This window comes from Silurus aristotelis, assembly GCF_946808225.1.
Source record: "Silurus aristotelis genome assembly, chromosome: 27".
Taxonomy (NCBI): Eukaryota; Metazoa; Chordata; class Actinopteri; order Siluriformes; family Siluridae; genus Silurus; species Silurus aristotelis.
Genome location: NC_139600.1, coordinates 1,991,782 through 2,015,167, shown reverse-complemented (window position 1 = coordinate 2,015,167; position 23,386 = coordinate 1,991,782). Strand labels below are relative to the sequence as shown.

Sequence of the window (23,386 nt, the reverse complement as noted above, 5' to 3'; positions counted from 1 at the left end):
CAACACGTCTACAAACACCTCTTCGACAAACACGTCGACCCCGAACACGTCTACAAACACCTCTTCGACAAACACGTCAACACCAAACACGTCTACAAACACCTCTTCGACAAACACGTCAACCCCAAACACTTCTACAAACACCTCTTCAACAAACACGTCAACCCCAAACACGTCTACAAACACCTCTTCAACAAACACGTCAACACCAAACACGTCTACAAACACCTCTTCAACAAACACGTCAACACCAAACACGTCTACAAACACCTCTTCAACAAACACGTCAACACCAAACACGTCTACAAACACCTCGACACCAAGTACATCTACGAACCCTCCATCAGTGAATTCTGCAGCAGCTGCTACATTCAACTTGGTCTTTAGCATCAATGAAACCTTTAATCCAGCATTGGCCAACACCAGCTCTCCTGAGTTTGCAACAAAAGTTGAATTAATTCGTAGTCAGGTATGATTTCTTACTTTATTTGTTAACAGTTGTACTTTTATTTATTTTTCCAAATAAGAAAAGATTTTTGCTCCTCGTACTGCTCAAAATTAGCATGGGTTACCATGTGGAACACATACATCTGAATCTCAATAAACCAATAAAATATGTAATAAATCCTGCTTTTCAGCTTGAACCTATTTATAAAAAGGCCTTTGCAAACTTCATCCGGATGATTATCAATAGTTTCAGGTGAGAAAAATTATACAGATATATTCAATCTAATTATTTATTGTTTCTGCTTAAAGATTATTATTTCATTCTGGTATTAACTGTTATTCATTCTGTTTTAGGAGTGGCTCTATAATTACAGAATCCAATCTTCAGTTTAGTGCAAATGGCACCATCCCAAATAACTCCTCAGTACAAAGCGCCCTTCTTAATGCGACTACAGCCAACTCAAGCTTAAACATTATCCCAAATTCTATAACTGTCGCCCAGGTTCCTGGTCAGTATAAAGCTTTTAATATGCATTTTATCATCATCTCTTTAGAATATGTGGACATTTTAATTGAAATATAACCTCTTAATCAACAGTGACAAACTCCTCTTCAACAAACACTACAAACCCAAGTGCACCTACAAACTCCTCTTCAACAAACACTACAAACCCAAGTGCACCTACAAACTCCTCTTCAACAAACACTACAAACCCAAGTGCATCTACAAACTCCTCTTCAACAAACACTACAAACCCAAGTGCACCTACAAACTCCTCTTCAACAAACACTACAAACCCAAGTGCACCTACAAACTCCTCTTCAACAAACACGTCGACCCCGAACACGTCTACAAACACCTCTTCAACAAACACGTCGACACCCAACACGTCTACAAACACCTCTTCAACAAACACGTCGACACCGAACACGTCTACAAACACCTCTTCAACAAACACGTCGACACCGAACACGTCTACAAACACCTCTTCAACAAACACGTCGACACCGAACACGTCTACAAACACCTCTTCGACAAACACGTCGACACCCAACACGTCTACAAACACCTCTTCGACAAACACTTTGACACCAGCTGCTACATTCAACTTGGTCTTTAGCATCAATGAAACCTTTAATCCAGCATTGGCCAACACCAGCTCTCCTGAGTTTGCAACAAAAGTTGAATTAATTCGTAGTCAGGTATGATTTCTTACTTTATTTGTTATCAGTTGTACTTTTATTTATTTTTCCAAATAAGAAACGATTTTTGCTCCTCGTACTGCTCAAAATTAGCATGGGTTACCATGTGGAACACATACATCTGAATCTCAATAAACCAATAAAATATGTAATAAATCCTGCTTTTCAGCTTGAACCTATTTATAAAAAGGCCTTTGCAAACTTCATCCGGATGATTATCAATAGTTTCAGGTGAGAAAAAATATACAGATATATTCAATCTAATTATTTATTGTTTCTGCTTAAAGATTATTATTTCATTCTGTTATTAACTGTTATTCATTCTGTTTTAGGAGTGGCTCTATAATTACAGAATCCAATCTTCAGTTTAGTGCAAATGGCACCATCCCAAGTAACTCCTCAGTACAAAGCGCCCTTCTTAATGCGACTACAGCCAACTCAAGCTTAAACATTATCCCAAATTCTATAAATGTTACCCAGGTTCCTGGTCAGTATAAAGCTTTTAATATGCATTTTATCATCATCTCTTTAGAACATGTGGACATTTTAATTGAAATTTAACCTCTCAATCAACAGTGACAAACTCCTCTTCAACAAACACTACAAACCCAAGTGCACCTACAAACTCCTCTTCAACAAACACTACAAACCCAAGTGCACCTACAAACTCCTCTTCAACAAACACTACAAACCCAAGTGCACCTACAAACTCCTCTTCAACAAACACTACAAACCCAAGTGCTTCAACAACCATCAGTCCATCGACTCCCAGTGCAACTGCAATTTTCAGCTTGATCTTCAGCATCAGTGAAACCTTTAATGCAGCACTGGCCAACAACAGCTCTCCAGAGTTTATAGCAAACTCTTCAAATATCCGTAGTCAGGTATGTTTTTAGATAACGCTTCCATTTATGATTCTAGAATTATAATTCCATTGCCATAAAAGAACCTGAAGAACTCATAATGGTTTAAATGTTGGCAAAGTCATATAGGAAATGTGTATTTTAGAATTTTTGTTCGTTTTCCTATGAAGTCATATAAATATTTCAGATTTATTGAACATGCCTTGGTGCAGAAATGTATTTCCACGTAACCAACCTAAGTGTTTGACATTGCTGTTGATACCTTTTTTTTTTTTAGGTTGAACCATTGTTCAGGAGAAACTTTACAAACTTCATCCTCATGCAAATTCTAAACTTCAGGTATGAAGGAAGATAAAAAGCTCCTGAATATTTTTCTTGATTATTTGGTAAATTTGTTGATTAACCATTGAAATTGAACCTGCATCTCTCCTCGTGTGTTCCATCAGCAATGGATCTACTATTACAACGAGCAACCTTCTTATGAATTCTAACGGCCCAAATGCTACTGCAAACCAGGTGAAAACCGTCTTTCTAAATGGACTAAATGGCTTGACCTTCAAAGTCGATCCGAAATCTGTCAATGTCACTCAGACTCTTGGTCAGTATTCACTTACAATGACTTTATTATATTCCTATTAATTTAAACTAATCCAAAATCTTATAATAATCCAATTTTGGGCTAAATATATATACACATTTGTGTTTGTGTGCATTTTATTTTATGTATGTTTTTATTTCGCAGGTAATTCCATGTCACCAGTGATTGCAAGCTCACTTTCCATAATATGGATTTCTCTTTCATCACTTCTACTTTCATTGGCATTACACTTTTAGCTTTTTACCTGATCATACACAATCGATTAATAACGCTATTCTATTGAAATACAGATGTTCTGATGTTCTTTTTTTTTTCTACTACAATCAGTCATTTTTAGGTTTACTTTGATTAAAAAAATTATGAAATGTAAGATGGGGAATGCATTTAAATCGTAGAAACTATGTATATTTACTTGTGAAATACAGATATTTTAACATTTTTAAAACTGGGGATATAATGAAGGTGCTGCATATCTGAATCTTTCTCCAAATCGAAACAATCTTCATAAAGATCACCATATTTCATCTTTTAAATTGAAATCGAACTTTGCATATGAACCTGAAGATAAGTTATCTATGTTGTGTACAAATATTATAAACATCTGAAGGAAAAAAATAACTTTTCTGGATGTATATCAACTTGACAGATTCAACATAGAGTTTTTGTATATTTATTATTCTGCAAAGCTGTAGATTCCTTTTAGGCTAAACTTCATGTAGGAAAAAATATCTCAAAAGCCTCAGTTATCATTCTGGCTGTATCTCGAATGTATTTGAATAAACAAGACTTATGCCTCACTTTTTTGTCATTGTGTTACTGAACTATTGAGAATTTCTTGACTTGAGTGCCAGATGTTTTTGTAAATGGGGTAAGGCAGCTGTCGATATTTAAGGTGCAGGACCTGTCAGGGCTTTTGACTGATGTGGATGATTGGATCATCATAGAAGGATCCAATCTGAGTGAAAAAAAATAAATTGATGGTCCCTAAAAGATTACTCTGGCAATGAAGTAATCAATAAGAAACACTGGAGATCTCTTTGTGACTTTTCTCTCCACTTAGCCATGTTCACCTCAACCGCATAGGATCTGAGCTTTCACTTCCACTCGAGGAAGAAGCATTCAACGCATTCAACGCAAATGCTTATTTCTAAAGAACACCTCTGTGTGGACTTCTGAGATTAAAGCATGTTAGAATGTAACTTTCAAATGTCAACACATTCCAGGCGATCCTGAGAGCAGTGTGTGGAACTGCAGGTTTCTTGTGATATGTAACATGAGAAGCTCCTCTCCATCTTCATTACAATGTGATGAAACCGCATTGTCAAAAGGGAATGTGTTGAAAGTGACTCTCAGCGCGGTAACGTCGCTGGTCCTCCGTGAGCTGCCAATGATCTTTGAGGTCTTGAAGTGCACCCATGTTTTGCTCTCATGTGGCACCAGTGACCTGGACCCAGTAATCTGTGATGTATTGAACTGGTTTCTCTATTTGGTTCCACAAAGTACTATACATTGTTGAATGATTGTTTTCTAATTTAAATTATTGGGCAATTAATTGTGCTTTCACTTTTCATTCAACTGAAAGAATAATACAAAGATATACACCGCAGGCTATTAACATTAATTGCAATTGACTATTAAATATTTCTGTCATTACCTAAGCCAGTATAAAAACTTGAATTTGGCAAATGTAGCTTTGCTTTAATCAGACCAAAACAAAACCAAAACAGGTTTAATAATCATATTTGCTTTATTGAAATCGCATTAAAGGAAAGATACATTTGTTTATATATTCACTGGTTAAATTAGAGAATTATTGTTACTATTATTATTCTTCGATTGGAGGCGACTCTGTGCAGCTTGGGACGGTTTCTCATCACCACCTTGGGTGGTTCCATGAAATTCCGGAGTAAGAACGGGCGCTTTGAGGATGGACTGGACTGTAGTTAATGTCAACAGTCTCCTACACTGACTCAGGATACAGTTTGCTTCTGATCATTATCACTGTACACCGCAACATTGTATATCTGCTTCAAATGGACATTCGGTGCAACCCAGATGAGGATGAGGTTGCCTCTTGAATCTGGTTCCTCTCAGGGTTTCTTCCTTATGCCATCTCGGGGAGTTTTTCCTTGCCACAGTTACTCATCAGGGACAAACATACTTACAAAGAACATATTTACTTTTAATCACCACATTATCTGTGTAAAGCTGCTTTGAGACGGTTTTCATTGTTAAAAGCGCTATACAAATAAAAATGATTCGAATTGAATTGAATTAGGGGCCCAATGGCTAAAGGTCGATAGGCACTCTTGTCATTTTAAGTATTTCTTTATTTTCCTTGTATTTTCCTTATATTTCTTATATATCTAATCTAATTTAATAAGGGCAGCCAAACGCTAAAACTGTGTAGGCACCCTATTTTAGTTTTCTTCTTCTACCTTCTTTTTTTGACTTGTTTGTCTCTGGCAGCCTATAAGACGTCAAAAAAGTTGTAAAAAATTATTGGCACACTAATTTAGGAGAATCCTTCTGGTCAAATTTGGGTCAAAGTTCTGCTAATGCTCTACTGCCACCAGCAGGTCGAATTTAGGGGTAATTTGAAACTATGTGTATGCTCATAACTTTTGAAGAGTGTATCTGTCTTTTAAAATTCAGGTATCCATGGGCTCCCCTGGTCCAAGTTTTTCTGCCGTCTTGGAATTGGCCGCTGGTCAACGTTCAAATTAGTTCTGATGGAAATCATCATCTTCTGAGCCTGGAAAAAAGTTATCAAAAGAGGTGTGAATGCTCCATAATAATATGTCTGTAATCTGCCAAGATAATCAGAAGCCATCAAACAACCTTGCAGTCTGACACTAAACTTGCAGGCATCGTCAGCACTATGACTCGAGTATAGCAGTTTACCGAGATCAGCTTTTTCCTCAGATGCAAATACATTATAGAATTGTAAATCAATTCTATTGTATTTTCACATACCTGCACACAGGCTTAGAAAAATGATGTCAGTGGTGACACCAGGGTGGGGAATCGTTGTACTGTAAGAACAAATATGAAAGCAAAAGCACACAAATGTTATTTAACAATGAATTTGTTTGCCAGGGCACAAGATACATAAAGAAGCAGCCAGGATGTGATTGGCTGTTGGGGTCCTTTTGAGATAATAATAGTAAAATCGTCTACTTAAATATCCCATTTACCTTCCCTACATTTTATACTGTGACACAGTCAATGGATTGAAAGCGTTCCAGATCTGTTACCTGCAGGCACGCGTGAGTAATTAATGACATTAAATAATGTGTAATGGTATATGGTCCATTCTTTAAATAATATTTTACATCTTTTCTTTAGATCAAATCACTTTATTAATTATTGTTTTTATATAAATTGATTTTACTTTTATCTATCTATCCACACATCTATATATCTGCCAATCTAATCTAATGTAATTATGTAGAATTTTGAGTTCTATTTATAAAACTTAATTCAAATAAATATATCTGTATTTAATTTTAGATAATACAATGGACTGGAAGTCGACATTAATTGTCTTGTGTATAATTGGTAAGTAGTTTAGCGTTTCTTTTTACTCCTGAGAATCTGAATGAGAAATAAATGAATAAATCGGCTGCTTTCTCTCTTGAGAAGCCGCAATATAAATGTAATGCATTTTTATTTGTATAGCGCTTTTAACAATGAACATTGCGACAAAGTAGTTTTACACAGATAAAAGAATTTGTAGATACAGAGTTCTTCGAATGTTTCATATCAGCACTACACTGATATCTGGTTCATACCTTTTGATTTAACTGATTGTGCTACGTCACGGATGAACATAATTATATAATGGAATTGGGTAGTCTATATCTTTAAGCAAATATCACAGACAATAGTGTAGTGTACAGTGAACCATAAAAGCTGCTGCTGATAAGCATCGAATAAAATTGCCTGCTGCGTTCGCAACACAATAGCACATAGTAATGGATGTAAAGAATCAGGAAACTGGTCCAACTTGTTATGCACTTGCTTTAAAGAGCTATCAGTCTCATTCAGTGTCATTCTGCCGCTGCATTCGTGTCCACGTTAACGGTCGGTAAAGTTTTAATACATGAACAAGAACACCGTCTGAGCTCATATGTAACAAAACAAAACAAGGATCACTCATTTTTGGCTCGATCGGATTTTGACTAACCAATTTTCTTGCATGACCACAATATTCCCTGCTAAAAAAGTTTGGTCTACAAATTTATTACGAAAAATGGAAGTCATTCCAGAACCGATATAAAATACATAACACTTGTCTGTGAACATTCTTATACAGGTGCATTGATCTGGAAGGTGAATCAGATCAACTGGACTTCTATCAGGTGCGATCCAAACGTTCAGAGAAGCTGCTCGGATGAGTAGCGAAATGTTTTGTTCTAACCAGGTAGCAGTCCAGTTGACATGAATAACCTACAGGTGAACCTTTCAGAAGAGATGGACTACAACAGACTACGTAGAAAAGAACCATCAGAGCTTGTTTTAGAAGAATTTCATGTAGCTAAATTTATGACCCAAAAATAATTCATGAGTGTAACATAAGTGCTTCACTGATTATTCTATGTTTTGTTTAAACAATATTAGCATTATTTAATTCCATCTCAAATACTGAATCACGATTGTGACAATTGATTTTTGTGCTTATGTAATTGTACAGTTCTTAACAAAGAGCTTGTAGATGCTTATTGTTCTTGTATCTGTTTTAATGTCAATGTCAACTTCTTTTCCTCCCAAAATCTACTTCTCCCATTTTAATTATTATTTACACAGCGTGATTTCGAATTACCAGACAATCCCTCACAATCATTCTTACTTTGGGACAATAGATTAAAAAATATTTCGGATGAATCCTGGACCATTTATTGTCTTAATTGTTGTTTTGGATTAGACACTACACAGGGTTCGACATTTAACTTTGTTTAATTCCTTTTGTCTCAACATTTGCTTGCTATTTTCGATATGCTGCAAACTATGCAATCAATAGTTATCTTTTCTTTTGTTACAGCTTCAAATGATATGGCAGACTCTTTCGGTAATCAGACTGCAGTGAATACTACAGATATCTCTTCCCCAAACATAGGAACAAACACCTCTTTAACCCCAGGCAGATCTACAAACACCTCTTTAACAAATACATTTTTGATCCAAAGCAGCCTTACAAACAATTCGACAACAAACACCTCTTTAATAAACACCCCCTTATCAAATACCTCTTTAACCCCAGGCAGACCTTCAAACACCTTAACAAATGTGTCTTTAACAAGGCCTACAAACACCTCTTTAGAAAACATCTCTTTACCCAACACCTCTTCAACCCCAAGCAGGCCCACAAACAACCTTTCAACAAACACCTCTTTAACCCCAAGCAGACCTGCAAACACCTCTTTAACAAACACCTCTTTACCAAATTTCCCTTCAACCCCAGGCAGGCCTACAAACAACTTCACAAAAAACACCACTTTAATAAACACCTCTTTAACAAACATCTCTTTAACCAACACCTCTTCAACCCCAAGCAGGCCTACAAACAACTTTACAACAAACAGCTCTTTAACCCCAAGCAGACCTGCAAACTACTCTTTAACAAACACCTCTTTACCAAATACCTATTTTATCCCAGGCAGACCTACAAACACATCAACAAACATGTCTTTAACAAACGATGCTCCATACCCAAGCAGGCCTACAAACACCTCTTTAACAAACACCTCTTTAACCCCAAGCAGGCCTACAAACAACTTTACAACAAACACCTGTTTAACCCCAAGCAGAGCTGCAAACACCTCTTTAACAAACACCTCTTCACCAAACACCTCTTCAACCCCAAGCAGACCTGCAAACACCTCTTTAACAAACACCTCTTTACCAAATACCTCTTCAACCCCAAGCAGGCCTACAAACAACTTTACAACTAACACCTATTTAATCCCAGGCAGACCTACAAACACATCAACAAACATGTCTTTAACAAACGATGCTCAATACCCAAGCAGGCCTACAAACACCTCTTTAACCAACACCTCTTCAACCCCAAGCAGGCCCACAAACAACCTTTTAACAAACACCTCTTTAACCCCAAGCAGACCTGCAAACACCACTTTAACAAACACCTCTCTACCAAATTCCCTTTCAACCCCAGGCAGGCCTACAAACAACTTTACAACAAACACCTCTTTAACAAACATCTCTTTAACCAACAACACTTCAACCCCAAGCAGGCCTACAAACAACTTTACAACAAACACCTCGTTAACCCCAAGTAAAGCTGCAAACACCTCTTTAACAAACACCTCTTTACCAAATACCTCTTCAACCCCAAGCAGACCTGCAAACACCTATTTAACAAACACCTCTTTACCAAATACCTCTTCAACCCCAAGCAGGCCTACAAACAAATTTAAAACTAACATCTCTTTAATCCCAAGCAGACCTACAAACACATCAACAAACATGTCTTTAACAAACGATGCTCCATACCCAAGCAGGCCTACAAACACCTCTTTAACCAACACCTCTTCAACCCCAAGCAGGCCCACAAACAACCTTTTAACAAACACCCCTTTAACCCCAAGCAGACCTGCAAACACCTCTTTAACAAACACCACTTTACCGAATTCCCCTTTAACCCCAGGCAGGCCTACAAACAACTTTACAAGAAACACCTCTTTAACAAACATTTCTTTAACCAACACCTTTTCAAACCCAAGCAGACCCACAAACAACCTTTTAACAAACACCTCTTTAACCCCAAGCAGACCTGCAAACGCCTCTTTAACAAACACCTCTTTACCAAATTCCCCTTCAACCCCAGGCAGACCTACAAACAACTTTACAACAAACAACCCTTTAATAAACACCTCTTTAACAAACATCTCTTTAACCAACACCTCTTCAACCCCAAGCAGGCCTACAAACAACTTTTCAACAAACACGTCTTCAATAAACACCTCTTTAACTCAAAGTAGGCCTACAAACACCTATTTATTAAACACCTTTCCAACAAACATCTCTTTAACAAACATGTGTTTTAACAATTCACCAGCAAACACTTTACTTGCAAGCACATATACAAACACCTTTTCAACCAACAACATTTTAACCCAAACACTACCAAATATGGCTTCAACTCCTACAAACACATTGTTAACAACAAGCGTGTCTTCCTCCCCAAACACGTCTACAAACACCTTTTCAACAAACGACACCTCAACCTTGAGCACGTTTACAAATACCTCTGCAATGCCTGATAATGCACGTTTAATTTTTAACCTGACCTTTAGCATCAAAGAAACCTTTGATGCAGCACTGGCCAATGCAACATCTCCAGAGTTTGAAGCAAATTCTACAAATATCTGTAATCAGGTATTTTTATTGATACAGCTTCCATTTACAATTTCATTAAATTCTCCTAAATTCCTCTTTTCATTGCAGCGTGAACAACTCATAACTGCATTTCTGAAGTAATATGAACACGTTTATTTTGGTTTCTGATGTGTTTAGTTTGAACCAACGTTCAGGGAAGCCTTTCCAACATTCAACATTATAAAAATTGTAAAATTCAGGTAAAATGGACTAAAATTGTTTTGACTCTTAAAAAATGTATTATCTATTTGTTTGCTTGTTTATTTGTTTATTTATTCTGTATCTCTCCATGTGTGTCCCCATAGTAATGGGTCGACTGTTACAGAAAGCAACCTTTACATACATTCTAATGGGCAAGACATTAATGTGGACAAAGTGAAAACTGTTTTTCTCAGTGGGCTTAACCTCTTGACCTTTAGCGTTGATCCGAACTCTGTCAAGGTCACTCAGATTCTTGGTCAGTATGTGCTTACTGTACAGAGACTTTACTGTTTATAATTCATTTAAGGATTCAAAATCTTAAACTTATGATATCTTAGTTTTTAACATTGCATTTCCTTTATTTATTTGATGTATATGTTTATATTTTGCAGGTAAATCCATGTCACCACTTCTTGCAAGCTCACTTTCCATTATATGGATGTCTCTTCTATCACTTCTAATTTCAGCAGCTTTGCATGTCTAGCTCAAGATTAATAACACTGTTCTACTGAAGTAAATACACACAGACTTATCTTTTAAGCACAATCATTAATTTGTGGTTTACTTTGATTGAGTTATATTATGATATGGGAAGAAGGGAAATGCATTTACAACCCTAGTTTAAAAAATATATATGCATTCATTTGCTAATCACATAAATCTATATATTATTCACAATAGAACATGGAAAATATATGAAATCTCCCATTTTAAGAAAAATAAATAATGTCATCTAGTCTATATACATTTGAGAACTGAGGAAACCAGTTGCTGGAGTTTTTGGAGCGGAATGTTGTACCATATATGTCTGATACAAGATTCTAGCTGCTCAGCAGTCCTGGGGCTTCTTTGTCATAGTTTTCACTTCAATATATGTGAAATGTTTTTGAATGGTGAAAGGTCTGGACTTCAGGCAGGCCAGTTTAGCACCCAGACTCTTCTACTACAAAGCCATGCTGTTGTAATAGATGCAGTATGTGGATTAGCATTGTCTTGCTCACATATGAGAAGTCCTTCCTGAAAAAGACATTGCATGGATGGAAGCATTTATGGAGCCTTTCCAGATGTGCAAACTGCCCATTCCATAGCCAGTAATAAATCCCTGTACCATCAGAGATCCAGGCTTCTGAACTTAATGCTAAAGGGGAGTGGTAGCTCCAGTGGTTAAGGTGCTGGGTTACTGATCGAAAGGTCGGGGGTCAAGCCCCAGTATCACTAAGCTGCTACTCTTGGGCCCTTGAGCAAGGCCCTTAACTCTCCGTGCTCCAGGGGCACCATATCATGGCTGATCCTGCGCTCTGACCCCAGCTTCTGAGCAAGCTGAGATATGCGAAGAACAAAATGTCACTGTGCTGTAATGTATATGTGACAAATAAAGGCTATTCTTCTTTTACAGCTCTGTCTGGCCAAGATATGGAAAACATAATTTAGTACGCCACTCAGGCACTTCAAGTACTTGGTCAAGTACATGTCAGTCAGGTACATCATTGCCTACATAGATGGTATCTTGACTTATCCTCTGTGTTACATGAGTTCCTGGAAAGTCAGCTATATTTTAAATGATGAATGAGAGCTTCTTCAAACCACAATGTTACTTGATACTTTTTCAGTGAGGAGACATCACAATGGATCAAGCCATGGTTGCAACATTAGTTTATTACCTGGTCCATCGCAAAAACTGTTATAAAATTACAGTGAATAATGAGAAATTAGGTGGGAATAATGATGTTCCAGCTTTTTTGTGATCATCCCAAGTTAGACCCAGTGTTGCCTTGCTCAGGGGCCCCAAGAGTGGCAGCTAGAAGATTGAATGCCCTCTCATAATATTAACAGATTACCAAAACTGTGAATACCTCTGCTCTATTAAAAGTTTAATGGGCCCTGTTTCAGTTTACCCTTTTCTACTACCCTGGGTCAAAGAAGGCTACAGCTGAGGCACCCAAACATGCTCATCAGATCTACAACATATAGACCCAACTCCTCCAGCCTCATACATAATTGGGGAAATCAAGTAGGAACTGGACCAAACATATAACTACTCCATAATGATCCGATTCAATCAGATCAAATAATCAGTCTCACCCGGCAAACTCTTAAACCCTTCGAGCCCAACTTAGAGTTGAGACGCAGACCTTCACAGCTACAGTACCATATAATTGAAGGTACACCACATTAACTGCCAAAGAAACACAGTCATCCTGTGTTCATTAATTGTTGTTCTCCACCTACAGTACTAAATAAAAGTTTGAACACCTTTTCCATCTGTGTATTTTCTTTTTCGTTTTTTTCTTCAACATTGTTATTTGTGTTGCCAATGCATTTTTAATACGTTTGATTCAAATTCTATTTGAATGCTTGGCTCAGCACATTTGAATGCCTGTTTGGGGGTCAGGATGCTCGCTTCTTCTGTGGCCAACATGTGTTTTTTTAACCTTAGAGACCCCCCCTAGGCACCTGTGAATGAGTTCTCACACCCTTCCACTACACCAGCTTATCCACAGGGCATGTCTCTAAATATATCTTTAAATATCTTTTCATTTCAATTATAAAGCACTTTAAACAATTGTCTGTAAGTTTATCTGTAATGAATGAGCCAGTGGCAGTAAAAAAATTAATCTAACGTTGGTATTAGCAAGACACCTGAAGAGGAAGAACCTGAGACATTTGACATTTGAGTGCAAAACTGTATGGCAACTGTCGTCCCAAACTACTGTAGCAGATATTCACTATTTTTCATTTATACTAAAGATATTCAACGAATAAAAGAACCCATATATGGAATTATATATCATATTTTTGATTATCCAAAGTAGCTCCATTTAGCTTTGATGACAGCTTGGCAAACTAGTGGAGCAAGCCAACCAGGAATTGAGCTGTGGCACCAGTGAATCAAATTCTCTTTCTTGCTACCTACCAGTTAAAAGTTATAATAACATGCATACATCCAACTGCCATTATTGCTCCTTTTTTACACATTTTGTTTAGTTTTTACTTCTGATTCGATTCACAACATTACCCAGCTGCTTATGTATTCATTTCCTCATTTATGAATTCCTTTCCTCGTTCAGTCAGATAACTCCACCATTGTCAGGATTCAAAACATGTACATAAGTAGCATCTTTTTTAATCCCTTTGCCCAAAGGTATGGCTAACAGACTCGTCTATTTTAGGCTTTCAGACATTATTTAAAGAAAGGTGAGGCTAGGGTGGGGATTCAGTATGTCATGTAAACAACAAAAACATTGCAAGGGTTTTTTTTTCTTAAACAGCTCTAAATTGATTGACTGGAACCACAAGATTATTAAGAAATGATGTTGTTCTTCAGGTTATTAATGTACACACATAAGCGTCCTAGTTGTGATTGGCTCCCAGGCTGTTCTGACATCATAGGATGTGCATTATGTAGGTAAATACAATACATATTGTAGTTAAATATCCTATTTATCTGCGCTGTATTTTACACTGTGTTTGGATAGAGAGCACGCCACATTCGCTACTGAAAACACGGGCGAGTCTTTTCTTCATTTTCTCGTTATTTCCATTTAAACAGTAATATGCATATTTTTATTATTTCTACTATCTATCTGTCTGTCTGTCTGTCTGTCTGTCTGTCTGTCTGTCTGTCTATCTGTCTGTCTGTCTGTCTGTCTGTCTGTCTGTCTGTCTATCTATCTATCTATCTATCTATCTATCTATCTATCTATCTATCTATCTATCTATCTATCTATCTATCTATCTATCATTTCATTTCATTTCATTTCATTTGAGATGCTCCTAAGAGATTGGGAAAATTGAAGAGATTTTTTTGTTTGAAATTCTTTTACCTTCTACACAAAAAAACAAAAAATTGCATGCACACGTTTACAAATACTTATATTTTTATTTTAGATTAAAACACAATGGGTTGCCAGCTGCTCCTGGCTGTCTCGTGTCTGATTGGTAAGTTTTCACGTGTCTTTTTTTCTCCTTAGAATCTGAACTCTGTTCTCTCTTTAACAAACCGATGTATTTAAGAATTCAGAAGTGCAACATTTAAAGCACTCTGGTACTTACAGCTCTTGTGTTCAGTGTAGCATATTGACACTAAGCTGCAATCTGTTTTACATCGTTTATTTAAATAAAAAAAAAGTAAAAAATAGACAATTGTCAAACATACTGTAGACCAGAAAACATGGCATTATTTACCCGACAAGCGGAACTGGTGTATCTGCGACACATCAAGACTTGGCAGCAGATGTAAAGCAGAACACAGTCCGGTCAAACTCGTTAAACATTCGCTTCAAGCAGCTGTCTCTGGTATTCCATTCAGCCCTATTCAGGTCTGAGAAAATGTACAGTGAAGATAATAATAATCTCAATTATGGCTAAATGTACGCCATTGTTAGGGCTAAATGCTCAATTTTCAGACTTTAATTACATTTTTTTATTCATTTTAATTAAAATCAATAAAAAATAAATGCCATTCAGACAGATATGAAATGCATAACCTGACATTCATAAAAATGACTGTTTATTAAAAATTGCAGAAAAGTTATTTTTTTAGCTTAATTTAGGACCAAGAATTGAAATTCAAATGTAATTTGTCACATACACATTTTTTTTTTTTTTATGACTGTCCAACATGGAAATATAAAAAATAGAATATAAGGATAAAAAAATTATTAAATAAATTAAAAAAAGGATTAAGTATAAGTATATTAAAAGTATAGTATAACTAAAAAGTCTGAAAACAAAGTTAAGAATAATATCATATATTTATACACACACTAGAAAAAAATTAAATAAATAAATAATAATGGAAAAAAATTATATATATATATATATATATATATATATATATATATATATATATATATATATATATATATATATATATATATTTACACAAATTGCCAGAAAGGGATCGCTGTGTATGGATGTGTATGGCAATTAACTTGAACACTGTAGAACCTGTAGCTTAGTGTTTTTTTTTTGTTTTTTTTACTTGTAGCCTTTTAAATGTGAGCTTTTGGAGTTGAGGACTATTTGAACTTCTCTTTGCCTTTTGCCTTGGTGTCAGAATTTCAGCTTGTTTGTTTAAAATGCAAAAAAAATCTATACTTCTCCATTTTAGAAATGTTTTGGTTTATTGGATTCTACATTTTGTTTTTGGTTAATTGTTTTTGTCTTCTATTAACTTCTGGAAAAGGTAAAATTGTTTTTGAGTGATTGACGGAGGGAATTCAACAAATAGAAATCTGAATAATACAATCTGGTAGCATCTTGGAACAAAATCGTGGAAAGTTTGAATGATCTTTTATGAACGTGATCTGACCATACATTTAACAAAACAGGTTTACAGAAAGAAATCGTTTCTCTAAATATATCTTTGAGCATACCAGATGTGACAGAGGTGAGGACAAATTCCCTGAGATGAACTAATATTTGGAGCCACAGCACCCAAACATCCCAGTGCACTGTATGCCTTCTAAATGTGCTTCTTTACACAAAAAAATACATTGAATTAGATCAATTTTAATTATATAGCACTTTAATTGTAGAGCACAAGGGAGTTTTTCCTTGCCACAGTCACCATGGTTGCTCATCAGGGATAAATACACATCGCTCACTGTTAAATTATTTAATGCTGCGTTGAGCAATAGAAATAAACTTGACATGACTCATTTTAATGAAAATGAGCCAGTGGCAGTGTGGACAAGAAAAAACTCAACCAAACATTGGTATGAGGAAGAAACCTTATGAGGAAGAAACCTTATGAGGAACAGTGAATGATCTTTAAGTGCAAAATTGTTAATGGCAACTGCAGTCTTCAAACATTGTAGCAGTCATTTACAACCTATCTAGGGTCTATTCAGTGGTGGTTCAGTAGTTAAGACTTTGGGTTACTGATTGAAAGATCGGTGGTTCAAGCCCCAATATTAACATTAGCATAGTATTAACTGGTGGGACCAAAGTCAATAATCACACCAAGGTGATGAAACAGGAGAACCACCCAGTGATACTTTGTCATCAGAAAGCCTACTTCTGACTGTTTTGTCTTCCAACAATTTAGGATAAAACATGTAATAAGCATCTGCTGCTTAATACCATTGACACATTTCTCAACTTTATTTGTCTGGTGTCTCTCAACTGACTTTGCAGAAAACATTCAAAAGTTTTTCATTAGCATAACCTTTCTTCTGTTACAGCTGCAAGTGCAATGGCAGACACATCAACTAATCAGACTGCATTAAATACTACTTTAACAAACACAACTTCCACCATGATCACAAATACAAACACGACATTGATAAACACATCTTCAGATACCAGCACATCTACAAACACATCATCAACAAACTTATTACAATCTAACACATCTACAAACACCTCATCATTAAATTCTTTGCTACTAAACACCTCAACAAACACTTTAACTAATCCCTTACCTACAAACATCTCAGCAAATCCTTTACCACCAAACACATCGACAAACACCTCAACAAATCCTTTACCTATAAACACCTCAAATCCTTTGCCACCAAACACCTCAACAAACATCTCAGCAAATCCTTTACCACCAAACACACAGACAAACACCTCAACAAATCCTTTGCCACCAAACACCTCAAATCCTTTGCCACCAAACACCCCAATAAACACCTCAACAAATATTTCACCAATAAATAACTCAAATCCTTTACCACTAAACAACTCAATAAACACCTCAAATCTTTTGGCACCAAACACACCACCAAACACATCAACAAATCCTTTACCACCAAACACCTCAAATCTTTTACCACCAAACCCCTCAATAAACACCTCAAACCCTTTGCCACAAAACACCTCAAATCCTTTACCTCCAAACACCTCAACAAATATTTCACCCATAAATACCTCAAATCCTTTACCACCAAACACATCATCAAACAACTTAAATCCTTTACCACCAAACACGTCAATAAACACCTCAAATCCTTTACCACCAAACACATCAACAAATCCTTTACCACCTCACACCTCAATAAACACCTCAAATCCTTTACCACCAAACACATCAACAAACACCTCAACAAATCCTTTACCACCTAACACCTCAATAAACACCTCAAACTCTTTACCACCAAACACCTCAAATCCTTTACCACCAAACACATCAACAAACAACTTAAATCCTTTACCACCAAACAACTCAATAAACACCTCAAATCTTTTGCCACCAAACACACCAACAAACATGTCAACAAATCCTTTGCCACCAAACACCTCAACAAATATTTCACCCATAAATACCTCAAATCCTTTACCACCAAACACATCACCAAACAACTTAAATCCTTTACCACCAAACACTTCAATAAACACATCAAATCCTTTCCCACCAAACACATCAAATCCTTTACCTCCAAACACCTCAATAAACACCTCAACAAATCTTTCACCCATAAATACCTCAAATCCTTTACCACCAAACACATCACCAAACAACTTAAATCCTTTACCATCAAACACTTCGATAAACACATCAAATCCTTTACCAACAAACACATCAACAAATCCTTTTCCACCAAACACCTCAAATCCTCTACCAACAAACACCTCAACAAACACCTCATCAACTATTTCTTTACCACCAAACACCTCAACAAATGCATCACCAAACACCTCAAATAATCCTTTACCACCAATCACATCTACAAACACCTCATCAACAAACGCTTTACCACCAAATACATCTCCAAACACCTCTTCAACAAACACTTCATCATCAAATCCTTTGCCACCAAACACCTCAACAAACACATCAACTAATCCTTCACCACCAAACAACTCAACAAACACATCAACAAATAATTTACCACCAAACACATCTACAAACACCTCATCAACTAATCCTATACCAACAAACACATCAACAATTCCAAACACCTCGACAAACACCTCATCCCCAAATCCTTTGCCACCCATTACATCTACAAACACCTCTTCAACAAACACTTACGTCGTGACATTCGCCTTGGTCTTTAGCCTCAATAAAGACTTTGATCCAAATTTGTCCAACACCAGCTCTCCTGAGTATAAGCAAATGGTTTTATCGGTCCAAAGTAAGGTACGTTTTATTCTGGACATGTCTGACTTTCCCCCCTCTAAGATTTTTTTTATTTCAGTATGTAAATAAATAATATGATCTTAATTAGAACTGGTGCACTATGTAGAACACATATATCTGAATCTGAACATGTATAAAGGAATAAATAAAAATTGAAAAAAATAAATGAATTAAATGATCTTTTTCAGGTTGAACCCTTTTACAGAAACCAATTTTCCAACTTCCGCGGGATGAACATTTATGGTTTCTGGTAAGTAACAGTATATAAACACAGTGTCTCAATCATTCGTCAGCTTTACTTTTCAATGAAATGAGTTATTAACTATGGTTGTGTTTTAGGAATGGTTCTACTGTGACAAATTCCTCTCTAGACTTTAGTGCTAATGGCACTATCCCAAGTAACTCCTCAGTACAAAGCACCCTTGTTCAAGCTGCTACAGACAACTCAAGCTTGAACATTATTACAAATTCTATAACTGTCACCCAGGTTTCCGGTCAGTCTGCAGCTTTCAGTATGCATTTTATTATCTGATTACTACATGTGTATATTCTAAATCAAATTTACCCTCTCAATCAACAGGGGCAAACACCTCTCCAACAACGAACAATTCAACCAAGAGTACATCTGCAAACACCTCTTCAACGAACACTTCAACCCCAAACACGTCTACAAACACCTCTTCAACAACAAACGCTTCAACCCCAAACACATCTACAAACACCTCTTCAACGAACACTTCAACCCTGAACACATCTACAAACACCTCTGCAACAAACACTTCAACTCAGAACATGTCTACAAACACCTCTTCATCAAATGCTTTACCACCAAATACATCTACAAACACCTCAACAAACTCCTCATCATCAAATCCTTCACCATCAAACTCCTCGTCAAACACATCAACAAACACCTCAACCAATCCTTTACCACCAAACCCATCTACAAACACCTCAACGAACACCTCAACAAATCCTATACCACCAAACACCTCAACAAACACCTCATCAACTAATCCTATACCACCAAACACCTCAACAAACACATCAGCAAATCCAAACACATCAGCAAATCCTTTACCAACAAATACATCTACAAACACCTCAACTAATCCTTTACCACCAAACACATCTACAAACACCTCAACAAACACCTCTTCAACTAATCTTTTACCACCAAATACCTCAACAAATGCCTCAACTAACACCTCAACAAATCCTTTACCACCAATCACATCTACAAACACCTCATCAACAAATGCTTTACCACCAAATACGTCTACAAACACGTCTACAAACACTTCTTCAGCAAACACCACATTATCAAATCCCTTAGCACCAAACTCCTCGGCAAACACATCTACAAACAGCTCTTCAACAAACACTGCCGTAGTGACATTCGACATGGTCTTTAGCCTCAGTAAAGTCTTTAATCCAAAATTGTCCAACACCAGCTCCCCTGAGTTTGAGCAAATGGTTATATTGGTCCGTAGTGAGGTACGTTTTTTTCTGACTTTTCCCCCCTCTAAGATATTTTTTTATTTCAGTATGCTAAATAAATAATATGAGCTTAATTATAACTGGTGCACTATGTAGAACACATATATCTGAATCTGAACATGTATAAAGGAATAAAAAAACATTTAAAAACATTTTAATTAAATGATTTTTTTCAGGTTGAACCCATTTACAAAAATGCATTTTCAAACTTCCGTGGGATGAACATTTATGGTTTCTGGTAAGTAACAGTATATAAACACAGTGTCTCAATCATTCGTCAGCTTTACTTTTCAATGAAATGAGTTATTAACTATGGTTGTGTTTTAGGAATGGTTCTACTGTGACAAATTCCTCTCTAGACTTTAGTGCTAATGGCACTATCCCAAGTAACTCCTCAGTACAAAGCACCCTTGTTCAAGCTGCTACAGACAACTCAAGCTTGAACATTATTACAAATTCTATAACTGTCACCAGGGTTTCCGGTCAGTCTGCAGCTTTCAGTATGCATTTTATTATCTGATTACTACATGGGTATATTCTAAATCAAATTTACCCTCTCAATCAACAGGGGCAAACACCTCTCCAACAACGAACACTTCAACCCCGAACACATCTACAAACACCTCTTCAATGAACACTTCAACCCCGAACACGTCTACAAACACTTCTTCAATGAACACTTCAACCCCAAACACGTCTACAAACACTTCTTCAACTAATACTTCAACCCCGAACACATCTACAAACACCTCTTCAACTAATACTTCAACCCCGAACACATCTACAAACACCTCTTCAACTAATACTTCAACCCCGAACACGTCTACAAACACTTCTTCAACTAATACTTCAACCCCGAACACGTCTACAAACACCTCTTCAACTAATACTTCAACCCCGAACACGTCTACAAACACTTCTTCAACTAATACTTCAACCCCGAACACGTCTACAAACACCTCTTCAACTAATACTTCAACCCCGAACACGTCTACAAACACTTCTTCAACTAATACTTCAACCCCGAACACTTCTACAAACACTTCTTCGACAAACACTTCAACCCCGAACACGTCTACAAACACTTCTTCGACAAACACTTCAACCCCGAACACGTCTACAAACACCTCTTCTACTAATACTTCAACCCCGAACACGTCTACAAACACTTCTTCAACTAATACTTCAACCCCGAACACGTCTACAAACACCTCTTCAACTAATACTTCAACCCCGAACACGTCTACAAACACTTCTTCAACTAATACTTCAACCCCGAACACGTCTACAAACACCTCTTCAACTAATACTTCAACCCCGAACACGTCTACAAACACTTCTTCAACTAATACTTCAACTCCGAACACTTCTACAAACACTTCTTCGACAAACACTTCAACCCCGAACACGTCTACAAACACTTCTTCGACAAACACTTCAACCCCGAACACGTCTACAAACACTTCTTCGACTAATACTTCAACCCCGAACACGTCTACAAACACCTCTTCAACTAATACTTCAACCCCGAACACGTCTACAAACACCTCTTCAACTAATACTTCATCCCCGAACACGTCTACAAACACTTCTTTAACTAATACTTCATCCCCGAACATGTCTACAAACACTTCTTCGACAAACACTTCAACCCCGAACACGTCTACAAACACTTCTTCGACAAACACTTCAACCCCAAGTACATCTACAACCACCTCTTCAGCAACCACCAGTTCATCAATTTCCAGTGCAACTGCAATTTTCAGCTTGATCTTCAGCATCACTGAAACATTTAATGCAGCACTGGCCAACACCAGCTCTCCAGAGTTTATAGCAAACTCTACAAATATCCGTAATCAGGTACCTGGATTTACACTCCTATTCCCACAGAAGAACCTGAAGAATTTATAATGGTTTAAATGTTCACTTTGGGAAGTCATATAGTAGAATTTCAGTTCATTTTTATATAAATTTTGCAAATTCAGATTTATTGGACATGCAATGGGGCACAATAACATTTCCACGTAACCAATCGGTTTATTAGTGTGTTTGACATGGCTGTTGATACCTAATTCATTTCTCTTTTCTGTAGGTTAACTCATTATTTAGGATAAATTTTACAAACTTCATCGACATGCAAATTCAAAAATTCAGGTATTAAGGAAGGTTTTTTGATTATTTGGTAAATGTGTTGATTAACGATTGAAATTGAACCTGTATCTCTCCTCGTGTGTTCCCTCAGCAATGGATCTATTATAACAACGAGCAACCTTTATATGAATTCTAACGGCCCAAATGCTACTGCGAGCCAGGTGAAAACCGTCTTTCTAAATGGACTTAACGGCTTCACCTTCAGAGTCGATCCGAAATCCGTCAATGTTACTCAGACTCTTGGTCAGTATTCACTTACAATGACTTTGTTCCTTTTTTATTTATAATAATAATAACAATAATAAAAAAGTTGTTAAAATATAAATGATAAATGTGTACATTAATTTGTATGTATATATTTCTATTTTGCAGGTAATTCCATGGCACCAGTGATTGCAAGCTCACTTTCCATAATATGGATTTCTCTTTTATCACTTCTACTATCAATGGCATCACACCATTAGCATACCTAATGTACGAAATACACAATAATTTAATAACATTAATTTCTATTTAACAGCCCAACCTACTCTTCTAAAGTAAATACACAGACTGCTGTATTTCTTTTTTTTATTTATCTTCCTCTTATTATTATTATTATTATTATTATTATTATTATTATTATTCCTGTTAATACTGTTATATGCAAAAAAAAATTCTATTGTTTTTCACTGGGTCACAATTTCTGTCATAAAACAGGAAATTGAGTTGGTTTGGGACTAAGTTGGTTGGGAAAATTAAGAAAGATTAGAATCAAGGTGGTGCCGGCCAAACAATAGTGGTCGAGAAACTGAATTGCTATGTAATACATGGGGCATCGAGCCACACGAACACCTGGACAGCATTCAGTAAAAAATATCATCAAGCAACACCATAGCACCCACCTAGTAATACCATTACAACTAAGTGATTTAGTATTATAACCTCCTA

The 23,386-nt window shown here is 36.5% G+C and overlaps 2 protein-coding genes and 4 long non-coding RNA genes across 27 annotated transcripts; 4 read left to right on the top strand and 2 right to left on the bottom strand.

Annotated features, from left to right (window-relative positions):
• Positions 1 to 50: 50 nt before the first annotated feature.
• Positions 51 to 19,522, top strand: LOC310721589. Its single transcript, XR_014532125.1, has 4 exons — positions 51 to 469; positions 639 to 700; positions 802 to 949; positions 19,424 to 19,522. It is a non-coding gene; the product is annotated as an uncharacterized lncRNA (long non-coding RNA).
• On the top strand, positions 1,522 to 3,908 carry LOC310721586 (uncharacterized protein). Its single transcript, XM_083533377.1, has 7 exons — positions 1,522 to 1,650; positions 1,820 to 1,881; positions 1,983 to 2,137; positions 2,227 to 2,534; positions 2,791 to 2,852; positions 2,960 to 3,111; positions 3,256 to 3,908. Exons 2-7 carry the CDS (start codon positions 1,862 to 1,864, stop codon positions 3,345 to 3,347), a joined length of 789 nt encoding a protein of 262 aa, XP_083389503.1. The 5' UTR covers positions 1,522 to 1,650; positions 1,820 to 1,861; the 3' UTR covers positions 3,348 to 3,908.
• Positions 6,150 to 8,382, top strand: LOC310721597. Its single transcript, XR_014532138.1, has 3 exons — positions 6,150 to 6,380; positions 6,625 to 6,672; positions 8,156 to 8,382. It is a non-coding gene; the product is annotated as an uncharacterized lncRNA (long non-coding RNA).
• Positions 8,413 to 9,790, bottom strand: LOC310721594. 7 transcript variants are annotated; one of them, XR_014532130.1, is made up of 4 exons: positions 9,663 to 9,790; positions 9,321 to 9,500; positions 8,532 to 9,155; positions 8,413 to 8,501 (listed from the first exon to the last, which is right to left on the bottom strand). It is a non-coding gene; the product is annotated as an uncharacterized lncRNA (long non-coding RNA). The 7 variants fall into 7 exon arrangements; XR_014532132.1 differs by having other exon boundaries at positions 8,419 to 8,903; positions 8,964 to 8,993; positions 9,261 to 9,500; XR_014532135.1 differs by having other exon boundaries at positions 8,419 to 8,903; positions 8,964 to 9,155.
• On the bottom strand, positions 16,933 to 22,086 carry LOC310721582 (uncharacterized protein; the record flags this gene model as incomplete). Of its 16 annotated transcripts, XM_083533373.1 has the most annotated exons (9): positions 16,933 to 17,090; positions 17,220 to 17,664; positions 17,728 to 17,826; positions 18,085 to 18,183; positions 18,295 to 18,678; positions 19,528 to 19,569; positions 21,013 to 21,264; positions 21,349 to 21,600; positions 21,685 to 22,086. In XM_083533373.1, the coding sequence occupies 9 exons, from the start codon at positions 22,084 to 22,086 to the stop codon at positions 16,933 to 16,935; spliced, it is 2,133 nt and encodes a 710-aa protein (XP_083389499.1). The 16 variants fall into 16 exon arrangements, 1 of the variants encoding a protein (XP_083389499.1); XR_014532116.1 differs by lacking the exons at positions 16,933 to 17,090; positions 18,085 to 18,183; positions 18,295 to 18,678; ... (2 more) ...; positions 21,349 to 21,600; positions 21,685 to 22,086 and adding exons at positions 19,612 to 19,653; positions 19,909 to 20,153 and having other exon boundaries at positions 17,435 to 17,481; positions 17,617 to 17,628; positions 17,752 to 17,802; XR_014532109.1 differs by lacking the exons at positions 17,220 to 17,664; positions 18,085 to 18,183; positions 18,295 to 18,678; ... (2 more) ...; positions 21,349 to 21,600; positions 21,685 to 22,086 and adding exons at positions 19,612 to 19,653; positions 19,720 to 20,153 and having other exon boundaries at positions 17,066 to 17,082; positions 17,752 to 17,802.
• LOC310721588 lies at positions 22,007 to 23,075 on the top strand. Its single transcript, XR_014532124.1, has 4 exons — positions 22,007 to 22,165; positions 22,398 to 22,459; positions 22,548 to 22,699; positions 22,829 to 23,075. It is a non-coding gene; the product is annotated as an uncharacterized lncRNA (long non-coding RNA).
• Positions 23,076 to 23,386: the final 311 nt, after the last annotated feature.